The 17,704-nt window shown below is 42.9% G+C and overlaps 2 protein-coding genes across 3 annotated transcripts in view; both read left to right on the forward strand.

Moving 5' to 3' along the window:
- Positions 1-17,704, forward strand: part of LOC119186381 (uncharacterized) — a 188,185-nt gene that overhangs the window by 98,661 nt on the left and 71,820 nt on the right. The gene's annotated exons all lie outside the window — the stretch shown is intronic.
- Positions 12,439-15,143, forward strand: LOC142785213 (uncharacterized). Its single transcript, XM_075883664.1, has 2 exons — positions 12,439-12,828; positions 13,318-15,143. Exons 1-2 carry the CDS (start codon positions 12,695-12,697, stop codon positions 13,652-13,654), a joined length of 471 nt encoding a protein of 156 aa, XP_075739779.1. The 5' UTR covers positions 12,439-12,694; the 3' UTR covers positions 13,655-15,143.

Raw genomic sequence — 17,704 nt, forward strand, 5'->3', positions numbered from 1 at the left:
TGTCTGTCTGTCTGTCTGTCTGTCTGTCCGTGCATTCATCTGTCCATGCGCCTTTGCATGCATCCATCCGTTCTTCTGATCATACTTCAATCCGTCTGTCCATTCGTGCATCTGTTCGTCCGTCCGTCTGTCTGTCTGCCTGTCTGTCTGTCTGTCTGTCTGTCTGTCTGTCTGTCTGTCTGTCTGTCTGTCTGTCTGTCTGTCTGTCTGTCTGTCTGCTGGTCTGATTCTGGCGGTTACGCCTTACGCAGGACAAGGTTAGACTAAGAGGAGCTTTGGCCCTAAATTTGGCCGTGCATCTGCGTCCTTCTCTGCAAATATCATAAGGAGATAGTCGTCTGCCTGCCAAGCAATGGTTTGTGTTTTGCCTTGCCTCAGGCAGTGCATCTCCTCTGTTGAATCGGCTCACTGGCTGGCTTGGATGAACTAGAGTAGGCGCTGCATAAAATAGAGAAGAATTCTGGCAGTTCCCTCAGGAGGGGTGGCTTTGCTCGTTACGACAAAAAAAAGAATTGCCACGTCATCCCTGAGTTCAGTAAGATAAAAGATGATTATGAAGTACTTACAGTGCAGTTTAAAGATGAGCTGACCTCGGTAAGTTACCGGCCGAAGCGTGGCAATTGTCATGCAGCTTTATGGTAACTTTTTGGAGTATGCTTGTTGTAATAACTGCCTCCTTATTTCTGCTGAAGATTTTAATATTAACGTAATGGAGGAAAACTCTGTCACCCGCGAGCTAAATAACCTTTTACTCTCTGGTGGAATGAAAAATCTAATCATTACGCCTACACAAACATTGTGCTCCACTGCATCAGCACTAGATCTTGTCATTACCAATATTGGCACAGTAATTTATAGCGCAGGTACATTACCATCTGATATAAGTGACCATTGTCCCGTGTTTATGAACTATTTATGCAAACCTCTTGATAAAGGGACGCTGCAAGTGCTGCATATTATACATGGCATTGCATCTCGAAGTCTTGAATCTTTCACTCTCGATACATCTAATCAATCCTGATCATCTGTATTGAAAAAAATAACGATAGCGATAATGATGCGTTCATCCACATTTTTAAATTCATTTACGCAAAACATATTCCTTTCAAAATATGAAAATCTTCAAGAAAGGCAAGAACATCCTGGGTCACGCGCGAACATTTGACGATGTTAAAGTGTAAGCACATCTGTTATCACATCTGTTTAGGTACGCACTCTGCTGAAGCTATGAAAATATCTACAAAGCTTCGAAATAGAATAAACGCTGAACTTAAGCGTGCGACGAAAACCTACTATCAGCGTATTTTTCAACACATCCAACGGCATTGGTCAAGTGCAACGTGGAAGCTTATAATACAACACTCGGTCGTGATAATAAAAAAGTTTTGCCTGAGTCTATACTCTTTTGGGGTAAATATTTAAATGGCGCGACACTCGCAAATCATTTTAATGAATACTTCATAAATGCAGTTGCATTGTGCAATGATAACGCGGAATTTGTCGCCAGTTGTAGTCACGTAAGCCGAAGTGCCTTTCTCGACGCAACAAATGAAAGGGAAGTATGCGAACTCTTCAAGAATCTAATTAACTATAAATCTTTTGATGCAGATGATTTGCTTTTCACACCAATAAAATACGTTTTACATTTACTTAGTGATGTAACCTAAATATGTAACTTAGCTCTAGAACACGGCTTTTTTTCCAGAAGCCACGAAAAAAGGTCGAGTACCAGTAATTTTTAAAGGTGGTGACCGCAGCACAGCAAGTAACTACATGCCTATATTGGTCCTTCCCGTTTTCTCTAAGTGCTTAGAAAAAATTGTTCATGTCCGCAATACGAAATTCTTTAATAAACATGATGGGTTAACAGATACGCAGTTGGGCTTTAGGTGCTGTAAGGCCACTGAAACTGCGTTGGTGACATTAACGGAGGTTATACTTCACGACTTTGAACAAAATAAATTAGCACTTGACATCTTTCTGCATTTCGGTAATGCATTTGACTCGCTTCGTCATAATATATTTTTAGAGAAATTAAAATCATAAGACATTCGTGGTGTTGGCAAATATTTAACTCAATCATATCTTAACAATAGGTGCCAAAGTGTTAACAAGAATGGAAATAGCTCGCCATTTTTGCCCTTCGCTTGTGGTGTACCGCAAGGCAGTATACTTTGTCCGCTGATGTTCAATATTTATATTAATGATACGGTTCAACTCAACACCAAAGTCAAACACGTGATATATGCGGACGATTCAACAATAATCCTTGATGGCGTTAATTTAGATGATAGGTAAAACAAATAATATACTATCAAGGATTTCATTGTGGGCCAGAATAAACCGGCCTAATATAATCAAAATAAAACCAAAGCCATTGTTTTTCAAGCCAAAAATAAAGTACTCGCTTCTCATCAACTTTTAGTCCTTTAATCAGCGCCGGAAGATATTGTTGATACCCACAAGATACTTGGAGTTAATTTTTCTTCCAACAGTGGCGGGGATAAACACGTAAATTGTGTTTGTAAGAAGCTTTCTTAGGTAGCAGGAGTGATGTCTTTTTGTCATAACATTTTGCCTCTCATGCTCGAACTTCAGATATATTATGCGCCGTTTAATTCACATCTAATGTATTGTACTCTTGTATGAGCCATGACAAGCATAGCAAACATAAATAAAATCATTACTCCGCAAAAAAAGATTGTCCGGTAAATTGTAAATATTGACCCGTTCGGAACAACGCGTGAAGCTTTCCAAGAATTCAGTATAGTACGAGCTGACAACCTTTATACATTTCGCTTATTGCACACACTTTATATCTCAAATAGGGAGCTCTCCAACTTCATTAAATTGCTTTCATGTCTCGAGCGTCGTGTCATTTCAGTTCCCACAATAAATACAGATATTTGGTTTGTGCAGCATTTCCGCGCCACGTATAAATGCCAAGCCTTGGCCTACAACGTTCCCAAAGCACTTAACATGCTCGAAAATACGATTCCCTGCAACAAGAAACAATTACACTCTCATTTCTGCTCTCTGGCGTCATAGGAACATGCGCAACAACCTTTCCTCGTTATCTCGTATGTTTTATAGTTTAGTCTTGTGTTAAATACATTGCATCATGCTACATCTTGTTATTTTGCATATGTATGTATTTAGTGTTTCACAAAATGTATATAAGTGTGCTTTAATGTGCATAAGTGTCAATGTATGTGATGGTCTATGCATGATGTACCTTGATTCTTGGAGACTCCTTTTTTATTGCACACTTATAACATGTGATTTAAAATATACAATCGTGAAATCATTTTTGAGTGAGTGTGTATTTTTCATGGTTTATATTAGTACTTGCAAGTTATGTACCTCTAATCATTTCCACGCTACTGCCATGTGTATGTACAGGTCACCAGGGCCTTCGTCAAGCCGTTCTCACAGCTTTTAGCATTGCCGACCTTCCAGTTTAGCTCTGGTAAATAAAGTTTGAAAGAAAGTTTTAGGTTTGAAATGTGAGCCTGTGCAGAACCGAGCGCCACTACCATGTGGCCACATCATACCTTTGGCAGAACGCATTTTCGTACATAGCTTCTCATTATCACAGCTTGTGGATAAATATTATCTGCAAGCTCTGATATCCGCATTATGAACTTGTGGATAATTTTGACAACGCAGAGATGTATTGACACGAAACAGAGGAGCTGTAGCTCAGATGAACTATCAGTTCAGTTAAGTAATCATCTTGAAGCGATTTGTCGTGATATGGAGCAAGTGGGCAATCTTTAAGAGTGCGTCAGTATTAAAGTTGACAACAAAGAGACAATCAAGCATGTACAGTGTGGCTTGTACAGTCATCAATAAAAAGGCTAACCACAACCACGCAGTTATGGCATGAACCCACAATAAAATTCTTCCAGCTTTCTCAGGGAGACAGTTTTTTATTTGCCAAAAAAGTTGTCCTAGTCCGAAATCTAAGCAGAAACTGCAGTCTTTCTGGAGTTGTTTTAATACCACATCAGCTAACCAGGAATATAGCGATGAACGTGACTCCCTCTACCACTGAAATCACATGGGAGCATTACATAGCACATGCATGAACGGAATTCTGCAATATGGCGGAAAATAGTGAAATATCGCAAGCTCCTTGGCTGTAGTGATATATGTTTAACAACAGCACGGTTCGTTTAATGCTGTAATGCCAGTGTTCTGCAAGTATTCAAGAAAAAGATAAAAACTATTGGCCCAGTGCAAATTTCTGGAGGTGTACTGAAGGTACGATGAATGAAAGTGAAATAATTTTCTCAATAGAGTATTGACGTAACTGGGAATGCTTTGGTAAGTTGTTACACTAGGACTCACTTCATGAAAAAATGTTCATGTGTTAAAGTAGAATGCCATGAATCAGCGTGATTGTGAAAGTCACAAGACAAAAGTCCACCTTCGCGTTGCATGTTCCTGATAATAACAAACTATTGGGGCGTGGAATTGTGGAATGGAAGCACAACGTAAACGTTTATCACAGCTATCCACTTCTCGTCTAGTTATATCATTTTTTCTGGTTCCGCAGAGTAGTATGACATAGGAATGAGGAACTAGGTGGGCCGACAGTGGTGTCTTCATGTGACAGATGTGGCGTATAATCAAGGAGTCGTGAAGCTTTTCTTAATACCCCGAGCCATTAGTCTCCTTTCCGGCTTTCAAAAGAGACACAAAAAGTAGTGACAACAGTGTACTGGCTTTCAATTGCACATCTCATCTCTATTGTGCTATCACGGCTCTTCGCCACGCTTACAAGCTTTCCTCTTTGTGCGTGTAGAATAGAGGGGGGCGTTACATGACTGTAAAACTCCCGACCCCGGACATAAAGTAAATGTCAAATAGGAGAGCAAAGGAGAAAACTGCCTAGTGCCGGGCAGGTCACCGATGTTAGACTGGTACGGTCGCTAGTGTGCCGTATATTCCATCTCCCAAGTGGTGTGTGTGTTACCAGCTTTCCTTGCGGAACTCTATGGTTTGTGAGGTTGGCCTTCTCTTTAAGAGTAGTTCTGGCTTATTAAGAAGTTGTGCAATTTTGTATTCGAGTTACACAGCGTCCTTTCTTCAAATATACCTTAGACCTCTTTATCATTTCAGATTTCTCTATTTCCGCAGTAAAGATTCATGCCACGTATTTATTTAGCTCATATTGTCGCTGCTTTTTTCTTAATACAAGTCTTCCTTTCAAACGCACTCAGCCGCATGCTGCATGAAAGATACACGACAAATAAAATAACAAATCAATTGAGCTATTACCTATGTGTTCCCTCCTGATAATCTGGGCAACAAAATATTTGATAAACATTAGGAACTGTCTTATCTATAACACATTACTTTTCTTGCATTGTCACATTTTTGAGAAGTTATTTTCTGGGTCATTCATTCTAGGAAAGTTTATCTACGACCAATATGAAGACTTGGGACAATACTGCATCACTGTGGCAGTATCATTATGGCATTCCCCACGTTGAGTCAGAGTATGAAATGCGGAAGATGTGTTGTTACTATGCACTTTATAAGACAGGATTGGATATGGTGCTTACACATTTTTTCTCTGCCTCTTGCTTAGTAAGTCATAATATTTATTAGAACTTAAGACCATGCGAGAGGCCTCCACCAGATGGCTGAAGTGCGGCGGCCACTCACCTTTTCTCCGAGAAGGCTGAGTCACAAGCATTCCGGCTCCTGACGTCAGTGGAAAGTGAATGCTCATTGGTGCAGACTTGTTAGCATCCGCCTTCGACGAGGAAACGGCTTGGGCTTTAAAACTTGTTTTGGGATATTGTTAGTTCAGATTAGCGATGGCTGCAGAGCCTCGTTCAAAATTATAAGAAATAACATTATTTAAGGCTTTAACTTCCTAAAGCCACGAAGTTTGCAGCCCGGACGAAGTTTGCAGCCCGGACGCTGCAAACTAGAGCTCCATAAGCTTCGACCATCTGGTGTTCTTTTATGTGTACAGACATAGACATCAGCCTCTAGCATCTGGCGACCATCAAAGTGCGACCAACTCGGTTGGGATGAAAATCACCACCTTAGGGTCAGAAGCTGGGTACCGTAACCACTACATTGCTGCGGCAGACTCAAAGAATTGCCTTACGAGAACATTATTTTGTGTAATACTTCTGTAGTAAAATTCGCCAAATATATTACAAAGAAAGGTAACTTGCTCCACCACTGCGATTATTGCATCGCAGGCGCATTGCAGGTGCATCACAGGCGCATGGCAGTGCTAGCTGTGCAGCGAGTCACGGGCTCTGCATGCTCTACCACGCGCTCTGCATGCACTGCATAATAACGACAAGCCATTTAAATACACCACTTGTCAACGGCGCTAAGCAGATCTCCGAGAAGCTATAGCTTGTTCTGCGTCACTCTTGACTTTTACATTTTCTATCAAGTCAAAAACTTTTTATTATGTGCACGAAAGAGTGGTCTTTTTCTGTACCTATTGGCTATATGCTGCGAAAAAAAAGAAAGGGAGAATGGCAGACGCATCACAAGTTACTCTACATCACTCTCAATGAAGCATACACAGTAACTCTAAGCCCCCCTCAAGCTAGATGTTATCGCGTGGCTCTAGTGGCAGAGGGGTCACTCGAAGTACCACAGTTGAATGGAAAAGGCAATGCCTAAAAGCGTGACGTTCTTGATAGTTGACACTTGCCGCATGCTGCTCAAAAACAATGATGTAGTAAATGTGACAATCGTTAGTTCGCGCCTTTTCCAGTGAGTTCTTTTCAATGAAGCTTTGGGCATGGGGAGTCTTCAGTGTGGCACTCCATTTTTTTGCTATCACGTTCCTTGCTAGGGCCTTGCTGCAAAACTGACTTTTTTCAGAGGTGAAGCTCCTATTGCCATGGGTCTGTATATGCTTGTGTTTCTTGCAACCGGTTTGTAGCCACCTAGTTGTATGACTCACTCAGCCGGTGGCGCTAATACGGCCAGCCGGATGAACGGACGGATGGACAGACAGACAGACAGACAGACAGACAGACAGACAGACAGACAAAAGGATGGATGGATGGATGGATGGATGGATGGATGGATGGATGGATGGATGGATGGATGGATGGATGGATGGATGGATGGATTGATGAATGTATGGATGGATGGACGGATGGACGGACGGACGGACGGACGGACGGACGGGCGGGCGGGCGGGCGGGCAGGCGGGCGGGCGGACGCAAAGACTGACAGTCAGATGGACAGAGACAGACGGACGGACGGATGGATGGACAGAAGACAAACATACAGACGAACAGGTGGACAGACAGACACACAGATAGACAGACAGGCATACAGACAGACATACAAAGAGATTCATGAATTACCGATGACCCTCCGAAGTTTTGCCCTACTCACCATCAATCACTCCTTGTATATGCTGTAATTTTTTTACCTAAACGCACAACTATGTCGAGGTATCTCACGTAGAGGCAAGCTATCTGACAAACTTCGAAAGCCATTCCATCACGCTCTGGTACTTCAGTGTGCCCCGTTATCGAACAATATTAAAGCAAATATAAGCAGAGCAGCGTTGCCACATAAACAGCGTACGTACACAAACACTAAAGTGTGCTTATGTGGATCAGCCCTGTCAACATTCTTAATATATGGTTATGGGCTTGCTAGGGATGGTACACGGTGAATGCTCGCCTGCCCTTAGAAGGACAAGTACACAGAACATGCAGAAAGGAAGAGCGAATCGTCAAGGCTTGACTTTCTTCAAGAGCATCCTTATTAGTGCTATATAACTTTGGCCCCATGAACAGCTTCTCTGTGACTATCCGGCCTGGATGTCAGCACCATTGTATAAAGGCGAAGCATTTATTCGCGTACTGCCGGCTGTTTGAGCATCTATCTATCTATCTATCTATCTATCTATCTATCTATCTATCTATCTATCTATCTATCTATCTATCTATCTATCTATTTATCTATCTATCTATCTATCTATCTATCTCTCTATCTCTCTATCTATCTATCTATCTAGCCAGCCGCTTTCACCTAGGTGCCCTCATGATCAACCCCTTAACATGGCATTAATCACCCCTTTAACTCTAAGCGCCAGACAGTTGCAGATACCCGCCCGCGGGTATGTGCCACTGGTATGTGGGTATGTGCCAGGGCTTACTGACACTTCATATCTACCCAGGAACGAAAGAACACACATGGGTAATTTTAACACGTGAGCGTTAAGGAAAAGCTGACGTCGGGTTCTCAGCAGGATTCAGGTCCCCAGCAGGAAGCGAACTCCAGCATTCTGCGAGGCCTCCAAGTACTTTACTACAGAGCCACGCCAGGTCTCAGAACTACCTTTCAAACGGAATGCAATGTTCGGAGAACATAAATCGCCGTTGCATTGCTGGCTGTTCAATTTTATGGACAATACATATGTACTACTATGACAGAAGGGTCAGGTCGGGTTAACGTCGATTGTAGTTAGGCGCCATTCATTGAAGTTAATTTATGTAGCAGTGCCCTGGACCACCATCCTTGCAAGCACCCGCTCTTAATATCTGCTTACCACTTTCAAGGTTGCTAATATTGCCACAGAAAATCGCCAATGCACCGCACCACGTGGACGTCATGAACATGAACAAAGAGAAGCGCTGATGGCACAACTACGAGCGATGGAGCCAGCCGCAATGCAGCAGCCGGCCCTGCATGCGCACGGACTCCACCGAACTGCCGACCCGCGTGAAGAAGAAGAGAACGATGACTACCGACCTTCGGTTCTTCTTAAAGGGCCACTCACCACGTTTGACAATTTTGAGCAGAAAGCGCAATGCGTAGACGAGGCGTTCATGGTCACGTCTGCCAAAATAAGTCAAATTTCAAATGAACGCTCCTCCCCCTCCCCTCTGCCGGCGCACGCGTAGAGAATGAGGGCATGACGTAGGCATAGGAATGGCCCTACGTACACGGCAATGCAGTGACGTTGATCCTCTACGTAGATGACTCTGCTCTGACGTTGCAAACAGTGGCATGGGTCATGGCGTGAATTATTTAACAAGACAAGCGTAGTTATGTAAAATGTTGTTTGAAGAGAATAACAAAGCTCTAGATAAATAATGATACGCAATAGGGGAACGCAAGCGTCTTATTTCCATTTTTTCTTCTGTGAATTGCAACGAGATGCGGGGCTAATGTGTCGGCGTTTCGCATGCGTTCGTGTACCCGCGGTCAGCGCATCGAGCAGACGACCACCCTGGAACGCTCCTACGCGTTCGCGCACTCGTTGTGTTCACCTATTCTGCCGCGTCTAAGCCAGCGTTTCCAAACCATCGCACAGAAACAGGCAGAAGACCCCAAAATGACGCTGGTCAACAAAGCAACGTCGCTCGCGTGTTCAGGGGCTGGACTTGTTTGGGCACGCCATGCGCACGTGAACACTTGGTCAGATGCCTGAGAGGGTGGGGGAGAGATTTGGCTTGCGAAGGCTACGTGGACGAGCGACAAGAGTTTCGAGCTCGCCTCCTCTCATCCTAGTTTCGCGCCGCTTCAAAAAACCTGTTTTCTCCGCTCGTGATGAACAAACTCAAAAAATTTTTGGGGCAAAATGTTCCTCATCGGGCACCCAACAACTTCCACTCTATAACTAAAATTCGGTGTGGGGCCTGGTGAGTGGCCCTTAAATTGTTGTGCGTCGTTCACTTTAAGCACAAGTTCGCCTCTTAATAAACAGTGTAAATTGAACATCCTTGTTGTGAGTCTGCTACATTTGTTACAATATCCTTGTTGCTGTTTCCATCGTTACGCAGCTTTAACAACTGGTTATTTGAAACTTATGCGGATGTTTAGGGTGTGCCTGTGCGTGAATTTGTACATATAATAATAGCCACTTTGTAACGTTTCGCTAAATAAATAAATAGAACACAATGGTCTTACATCAAAAAGTAACATTGCAGTGGTCATGTTGTTTAGTATTCCTTCGTGATTCATCTCTCTGCGCTGTTCCTATGTGAACATCTTCCATCCGCATGCTTCGCATGAAGTTGATTCTCAAGGTACGTGGAATCTGCCGAATTGTTTTTTCACAGTACACATTAACAAACTGTCCAGAATATTGTGTTTTCTCCAATTGCTGCACTTTTTCAATATGTTTAGCTTGCCTAAATACAAGGAAAAATCGGAAAAACGAATAACACGAGCGTTATTCCTGCTTCGAACCTGTTCTCAACGAGGCGCATTCTCCCCACGATGAAGTCATTTCGCGCGCAACCTAGTTGCAGTCTCGTGTGACACTCGGCCTTTGTGCATCTCAGCCTAAATTAGGGAGAGAGACATTTCAGTTATATGGTGGTCGGCTACCCAGCTACACCTCCCCCCCTACCCACTTAGGGGTAAAATATAACTCATTAACGTGAACTACATTTTGTAACGTTCGGGTGTGTTTATTGAATGTTTAAACGGTTACTTTGAATGCTGATCACTTTATGGGCTTGGAATGTCGTTTTCTCTCGTCCCTTGACGTGATGCTGGCAAAATTACGCATAAAGGGAAGAAAGCAAGCGAGAAATTGAGAGAGAAATAAAGAGACGGATAGGAAGAAGGAAGGTAGGAAATCAAAATTATTTGAGGGAAAAACGACAGCAAAAACTCGAATAGGGACAAAGATAGAAAGCTGGGAGCAAGGAAAGAAAAAAAATTGCGCCATCTCCCCCTAAAAGAAACCATGAGTAGCATGCAAAGCAACGCATGGGTCGACTTCAAGTTCCGTCTTTCATGAGCAATTTTCCCGATGTTAACAAGTCCTTGCAAGTGGGGCTCATCATAAATTCACTGTAGTTTTTAATCATATATACGCAAAACACAATAAAGAATATATTGGTTATAATAAATTTCCTGGTAACATAGGTAAACTAGCAATGGGTTCTTTGACAGATAGTATAGTATTATACAATGAGGCATATATAAATATCGAAATACACCTTGGGCAAGTATCACCACAGGAATCACCACTAAGTCCTCTTTTTTTTGGAACGATGTAAATCAAGATTTATCAAAAATGCACTTTCTCAAAAACATTAAAACTCAAGCCTTCCCAGATGACTGTTATAATCCAATAAACAACCCACAATTCTATAAAAGAAACATCAAAACAGGCTTTAGGCTTATTTTATCAATAATCAAAAAATAAATTACATCTACCTTATCAAAAAGTAATTTTTAAGTAAAAGAAGATACTACCACAACTGGCCTCCGATCATCAATCTAGGTGGAAGGAAAATAGTACGCGCCAACTCTTTAAAATATTAAGTCTTACTCACGACAGCAAAACTTCATTCGGCCCTCACTAAGAACAGGTCAAACTCAAAGCAAAGAACTTACTAACCAATTTAGATAGATTTTCGGGAAACACATGGGACATGACAAGCAAACAAATAGGAACATGCCATAGCGACAGACAGGATGACAACGTATGCGACACCCGCTTGGTACAGGCCACACACATATAATCCGCAAACTACAATCAATTCAATGCATACCTCTCTTTAAAATAACAAAAGCCTTTCGTACAACACCAAACATAGCCTTGTCAGTCATCCGGAAAATCCTTGCTGCCCACTTTACTATAAAAATAGAAGCCCAAATATATATAAATCTATGGGATTCTTCAGATTAAGAACACATTTACTTGGGAGTAAAGTTTTTGAAAGCTATCGAAGAACTAGTAAATTTGATATTAGAAGAACTCACCCAGGGAACCTAATAGGTATGCCGACGAAACAAATAAGCTATACATCAAACTCATTTTTAAATCCTATATATACCTACGGTTCCAAAACTGACACAACTACTGGTAAATTTTTCGTATACATGGACAACAATAATACAATTATAAACACATGCCAATATTCCTTAGCCATATACAGCTAAAATTTTGAAGCGGAGGGTGCACCTATATTTAGGTCACTACAATATATAGAAAATTTACAAAAGAATGAAAGTTTTTGAATTAACACATAGAGCTTGTCGTGTCTGAGGGGAAGAAACAATCGCATTAACACTACGCATTTATTAATGAAAAAAGACACTTATTAACTCTACAGAGCCAACAAACAAGGTCATATTTTTTTTAGTAAAGGCCATGCAAGAGACTTCGGCAATGACTTAGCATTGGAGCTTGCCAATAGAGCTTTTAGGGCCGGGAGAGCTAATACGATACCTGTAACGCTTCATCAACGTCCAGCTAATGAAAGAATCACAACATAAACGGAACGCAATGTTGTAAAGAGTGATTAAAAAACTGCACTTCATGATTGGATCAAAAATCACATCCCACAACATTTTCTAGCAGACTTTTATAAAAAGAAAACATATAAAAAGAAAAGCAAAGGAGATGCAGGTAGGTGAACCCGGCTACACCGGTGTGCTACTCTGCACAGGGAAAGTGGAAAACGGGAGGAGAAAATAAATTAGGAGATTAGGAAAGAGAGCACAAGTTGTACAACGCTACGCACAGCAGTGCGCGTACCGCGCATGCCCAGACACTCGTGTGAGCAGTCACAGGTCGAATCGACTTCGGATGTCTTAGCTAAAGGGCACTGCATACTATGATGTTAACCCATATGTGCCCAGTGTGCTACATGTAGGACGCTTTTTTAATGTGCGCTAACATCTCTATTTTTTAAATGAACAGTAGCGCCACCCTACAATGCTTCCAACAAGCATCCGCCTTGATGTGTGCAAGCCTACACTGTGCTTGCCCTTCGTTTTGCCGCGTGGTAGACTCCACTCTCCGTCCGAGCACACACGCTGTACGGAAGACGCCATGAAGCCGAGGAAAAAGTAAGTACTGACAATTTATTCACTGTCGAAAAACTTCAATGATGTGTCGACCGCCTCATAAGAGTATGTATATTAACTAGGCTCAGTAGTGTTGTTCAAAATGCAGGAAGTGATAAGTTACAATGCGCTAAACCTAGCCGTCCTATATTTAGGACACTGGGCAAATTAGGCGTCATGGAGCGGTGTAAGTGCCCAGAAGCAACCGCTACGTAGTTTCACGATGTGGGTAAGCACAATAGTGACGATAGTGCTTCTTTCACGCAAGGCTTGTTGACATGTTACGCCATCTGGTGTATTATGGACGAGTTGTTCTCGGCGGGTATTTTGAAAAGGATGTGATAATACCCTTGTGTTCGCGGTTTTTTGTTCGCCACACTGCATGGATCCCGCCTCTTTCTCTATAATAATACAAAAAATGCACTGGCTAACATTTACGCTGAGTAGATAATATAAATTCGACCTGATCACGTTTTATGATTTTTTTTTCAGGGAGGGAACACCGTGTCCGGTGTTTTATGCGGAAACAGCGCCACCAAGAATTCTGAACGATGTGTTAGACCTTGTTGATGCTGGTGGCAGCGGGCCCTCCACACTGGCAATATTACCGCCGGACAATTTCGCAGTCACAGGGACTGACGAAGAAAGCGGGGATGAAAAAGACACTGACATGGCTCGCTTGCCTGGAAGCGTCGTTCGAGCGGAAATTGTTGGCCTGGACAATGCATCAAGTGACGACTACGAGGGTGAGCCAGCCAAAAAGGTCGCAAAATCCAGCGCAAACTGGGACAAGAGAGACTTGAAGACAAAGCTACCTCAAATTGAGTAGTTGGCAGAGGAACAGGATGAAAGTTTCCTCACTCCCGCAGATGCATTCGAGAAATTCTTTGATGACGACGTCATCGCGCTTCTCGTGAAGGAAACTAACCGATATGCCGACCAAAAAAATCGGAGCCTAGAAGTGACAGAAGAAGAAATGAAGTGTGTCATAGGCGTGCTTCTTCTTAGCGGGTACGTGCCTGTACCTCGCCGGAGAATGTTGTGGGAAATTTCTGAAGACTGCCACAACGAACTTGTTGCGAACTCTATGAGGCGTAACCGTTTCGAAGCAATATTTTCGAATCTGCATGTTGCCGACAACAACAACCTGCCTCAGGATGACAGATTTGCCAAGATGCGGCCATTATTGAAGCTTCTGAATCAGAAGTTTCTTTTGTACGCACCACTTTCAGAATGCTACAGCACCGACGAAAGCATGTGTGAATATTTCGGAAAGCACGGGTGTAAACAGTTCTTGAAAGGAAAACCAATCTGATTCGGATACAAGCTGTGGTGCCTGTGCACACCTCTCGGCTACTTGTTGTCAACTGAGCCCTACCAAAGAAAATATGGCGTGGCCCCTGAAAGCAAAAATGACCTTGGTCTCGGAGGTTCCGTTGTGGTGGACATGGTTGGCAGGCTCAAGTCTAAAACTGACCTTTGTTTTCACGTGTTTTTTGACAATTTTTTCACGAGCTTGAAGCTTGTTAGAAAACTCACCACGTTGGGCGTGAAGTGCACTGGAACTGTCCATGAAAACAGTATTGAAAAATGTCCACTTCCAGCACAAAAGAGTATCAAAGGTAAAGAACGAGGCACATTTGATTACAGAGTGGACAGTGAGAGTGAAGTAATTTTGTGCCGTTGGGTGGACAGTAGTGTTGTTACTGTTGTTTCAAATGCACATGGAGCGGAGCCAACGCAGCAGGTGAAACGATATTCTAGCGAAAAAAAGGCAAAAGTTGCGGTAAACCAGCCGTCATTGATTGCTAAATACAATGCCAACATGGGAGGTGTAGACAGAATGGACCAAAACATCTGCAAATATCGGACGGCCATCATAGGAAAAAAGGTGGTACTCATCTCTGTTTACCTACCTTCTCGATGCATCCGTGAACAATGCTTTGCAGCTGTATAAGCTGAAAAATGGGAACATGGAGCATCTTTGTTTTCGGAGGTCTATTGCTATGGCCTACCTGAAGAAATATGGATGCAAGCCCTCCCGTGGAAAAGCCCGCCAGTCCGCCATTCAAGCAGTCAGTCGTTTTGACCGCACTGATCATATTGTTATTGCTCAAGCCAAGCAGACAAGGTGCGCTCATTGCCACGAGAAGACAGCAACTCGTTGCGAGAAGTGCGACGTGGGTGTGCACGTGAAGTGCTTCAAGGTCTACCACACCCGCACATAGCACCCCTAAAGCCCAGTGTCTTACATGTAGGACGGCTTTGAAAATAGTGTTGCCTTGAAGTGAGTGTAAATAAAATAACCTTTACCTTTTCCTAAGAGTGCCAGTGTCCTCTTTGTAACAAAAATTATTTGTTTTTTCATGTTTTCTTAGTTTGGGCATATATGGGTTAAAAAAGGTTTGCACGGACTGCCTCCAAGGTATCCAGTGCTTGCAGTGCGCTTCGCGCTGATGGGGTTGTCGATCCGGTAAGGAGTGGGCGTATTGTGCGAATCAATGACCTCAACAGATCGATGACACGCAGATCTTCGTCGCAGAGATCATTCGCAGAATCTTAAGTCATCTATCTCTAGGCGTGCATTGGCGGCAACGACGGTCATGCGACATCCGCTGCCATTTTCGTCTCTTCTGCGTCTTTTTGGCGCTTCGACTGATGGTGGTGGAAGCGAAGGCATTGGTGGTGGTTTTCGGGAGAGATAAGTCTGATGGTCCACTGGAATATGACGCCGCTGTGGTCAAGTAAGAAACTTCACCAAGAGACTGTCCAGTAGTGAATAAAAACGGAGCGTATTGAAGCAGATAGTAACAGATGGCTCAACACACAAAAAAGCAGCTGACGTTGTCAAAAAGAAAAAAAACGTCCTTTGTGAACGACGAAGATCTAGGAATACAGCTGCTCAATCTGAACAAACTTTTATGCGAGGCAATTATTACCGGTAATAATTTTACCTGCTAAAAAATTTTTACCCACAAAAATTTTCAAAAGTTGAACGTTGATGTACGTGTTTGCGGAGAAAATGTTATGAAAACTGGCCTTTACATCTGTACATCGAAAAACACACTCAAATTTCAACATCAAATAAGTAAAACCACGCGAACTATTTACAACTATAAACCCGAATTAATAGAAGACATACATCATTTTTTAACATTCAAACGTTTTGGCGATCTAAAAGTGTGAGGAACCAAACGAGGCGGCATTGTCCCCCACTCTCTGCCAGCTTAGAAAGGACATCTGATTTGTTTATAAAACGAAAATCAACAAAAACGTATGCCATCTTAGGGATCGTCCCAAGCAAACACATTGATATAGATTCAGCAACTTCCCCAAAGAACTCCAACAAATTGAGCAGTGAACAGCCACCGAAGGAAATTCAAGGCTCAGGAGTCAGAACACCAACACCCGCAACCAAAAGACCCTTCTGTCTTCCTTTTTTTAAATATTTTTGGTATTCAACTACTTTAAATTAGTTTTCTCATTTTTTTGTCCTTCTTTCTTGTCAGCAAATTCTTCTGGCCTTTCTCTATTTATTTATTTTACATGATTCACGCCTGGTATACATGTGGCAAGGAATGGGATAATTTCACCTATTTTTTTTTCTTTGTGCTCCACAACAAATGTACGCGTGTAGTTCCAGTTGCTATTGCTCGCGTCGAACTATTCTTGTAGTGCGCCGCGTGGGAGCACGTGAGCTCATCGCACGCCTGCAGAATCTCGTTCCCCTAACCCGTCAAATAACTTTTCAGAGAGAAGCTGGGCCTTGCGACAATTGAACAGCACCCCATTCGGAAGATGCATGTCAGTCCACATTTCTTAAATGCGGTAACTGTAACGGCTCACCCACTGCCTCATCGAAAGACTGCCCTCGAATTAAGAAGGAGTGCGCGGTGCTTAAGCAAATGGTCACAGACAATTCGACCCACAGGGATGCTGCCGAAACAGTCCGGCAGTGGCGTTGGTGCCGTCGTTCGACCTCAAAGACTGCACAAGCTCGAAACGACAGCGCCACCTCTACTGCTGCACCATTAAGCCAAGCCGCAACAGGGCCGACAAATTCAAAGAAGACTTTGGAGAGGACTATCTTTACAGAGAAATGGCCTATTCTTCCAAGTCAACCGCTAACCATCGAACGTCAGCAGGCCACGCCCACTCAGGGGTCTTCACCAACCGGTGATGACACACATAAGAAAGATGGCAAAGTCATAACTATGCTTCGTTCTCTCATGGATGCCATCCGGGAAATCTTGTATGACATGAGGAAAATGTCTGCTCGAAGCGCTCTCAAAGTACTGAACACCTAAAGCCCAGTACTTGAATCACTCAAGTAGAAATATGGCTAACGATCACCATCATTTCTAAGAAGTCAAGGAAGCATCCATCATTCAGTGCAACTCCAGAAAACTAAAACCGCGTCTTTTCGGACTTCCACCAATTAGTAGGCGTCATTAGGTTACAAGTCATCAGCATTTGTGAACCGAACGCGTGTGCGAGCTCTCCTTTATCTCATTTTTTTCCATCTTTCAAACTCCCTCATCTCTATCCCCAGTGTAGGGTAGCATACCAGTCGCTCCAGACTGCTTAACCTCGCTGTCTTACTCTCCTCCTCCTCCTCCTCCTTTTTCTTCTTCTTCTTCTTCTTCAAATATTTCTTATGAATGAATGTTATAAAATATACGTTGTTCATTATCCAGCGTGGCACGAAGGGGAACCTCGGTGCTTGGTACTAGTAATTGTGGGTGAAAAAAAAACAGTATACTTCCGTGCTAGTTGTTGTGTAAGTATGTTATTATTAGATGTGAATCATCTCTTTCACTCACGTGTGTAACGCCGTATGAACGTCCGTAAGAACCCGCCGCAACACGTTCCTGTCACT

This window comes from Rhipicephalus microplus, unplaced genomic scaffold, assembly GCF_043290135.1.
Source record: "Rhipicephalus microplus isolate Deutch F79 unplaced genomic scaffold, USDA_Rmic scaffold_19, whole genome shotgun sequence".
Classification (NCBI taxonomy): domain Eukaryota; kingdom Metazoa; phylum Arthropoda; class Arachnida; order Ixodida; family Ixodidae; genus Rhipicephalus; species Rhipicephalus microplus.

Coding starts and splice junctions, on each gene's coding strand:
- LOC142785213 (XM_075883664.1), top strand. CDS start 12,695: ATGCTTCCAACAAGCATCCGCCTTGATGTGTGCAAGCCTACACTGTGC. Junction 12,829..13,317: donor GCCATGAAGCCGAGGAAAAA/GTAAGTACTGAC, acceptor TTTTTTTTTCAG/GGAGGGAACACCGTGTCCGG.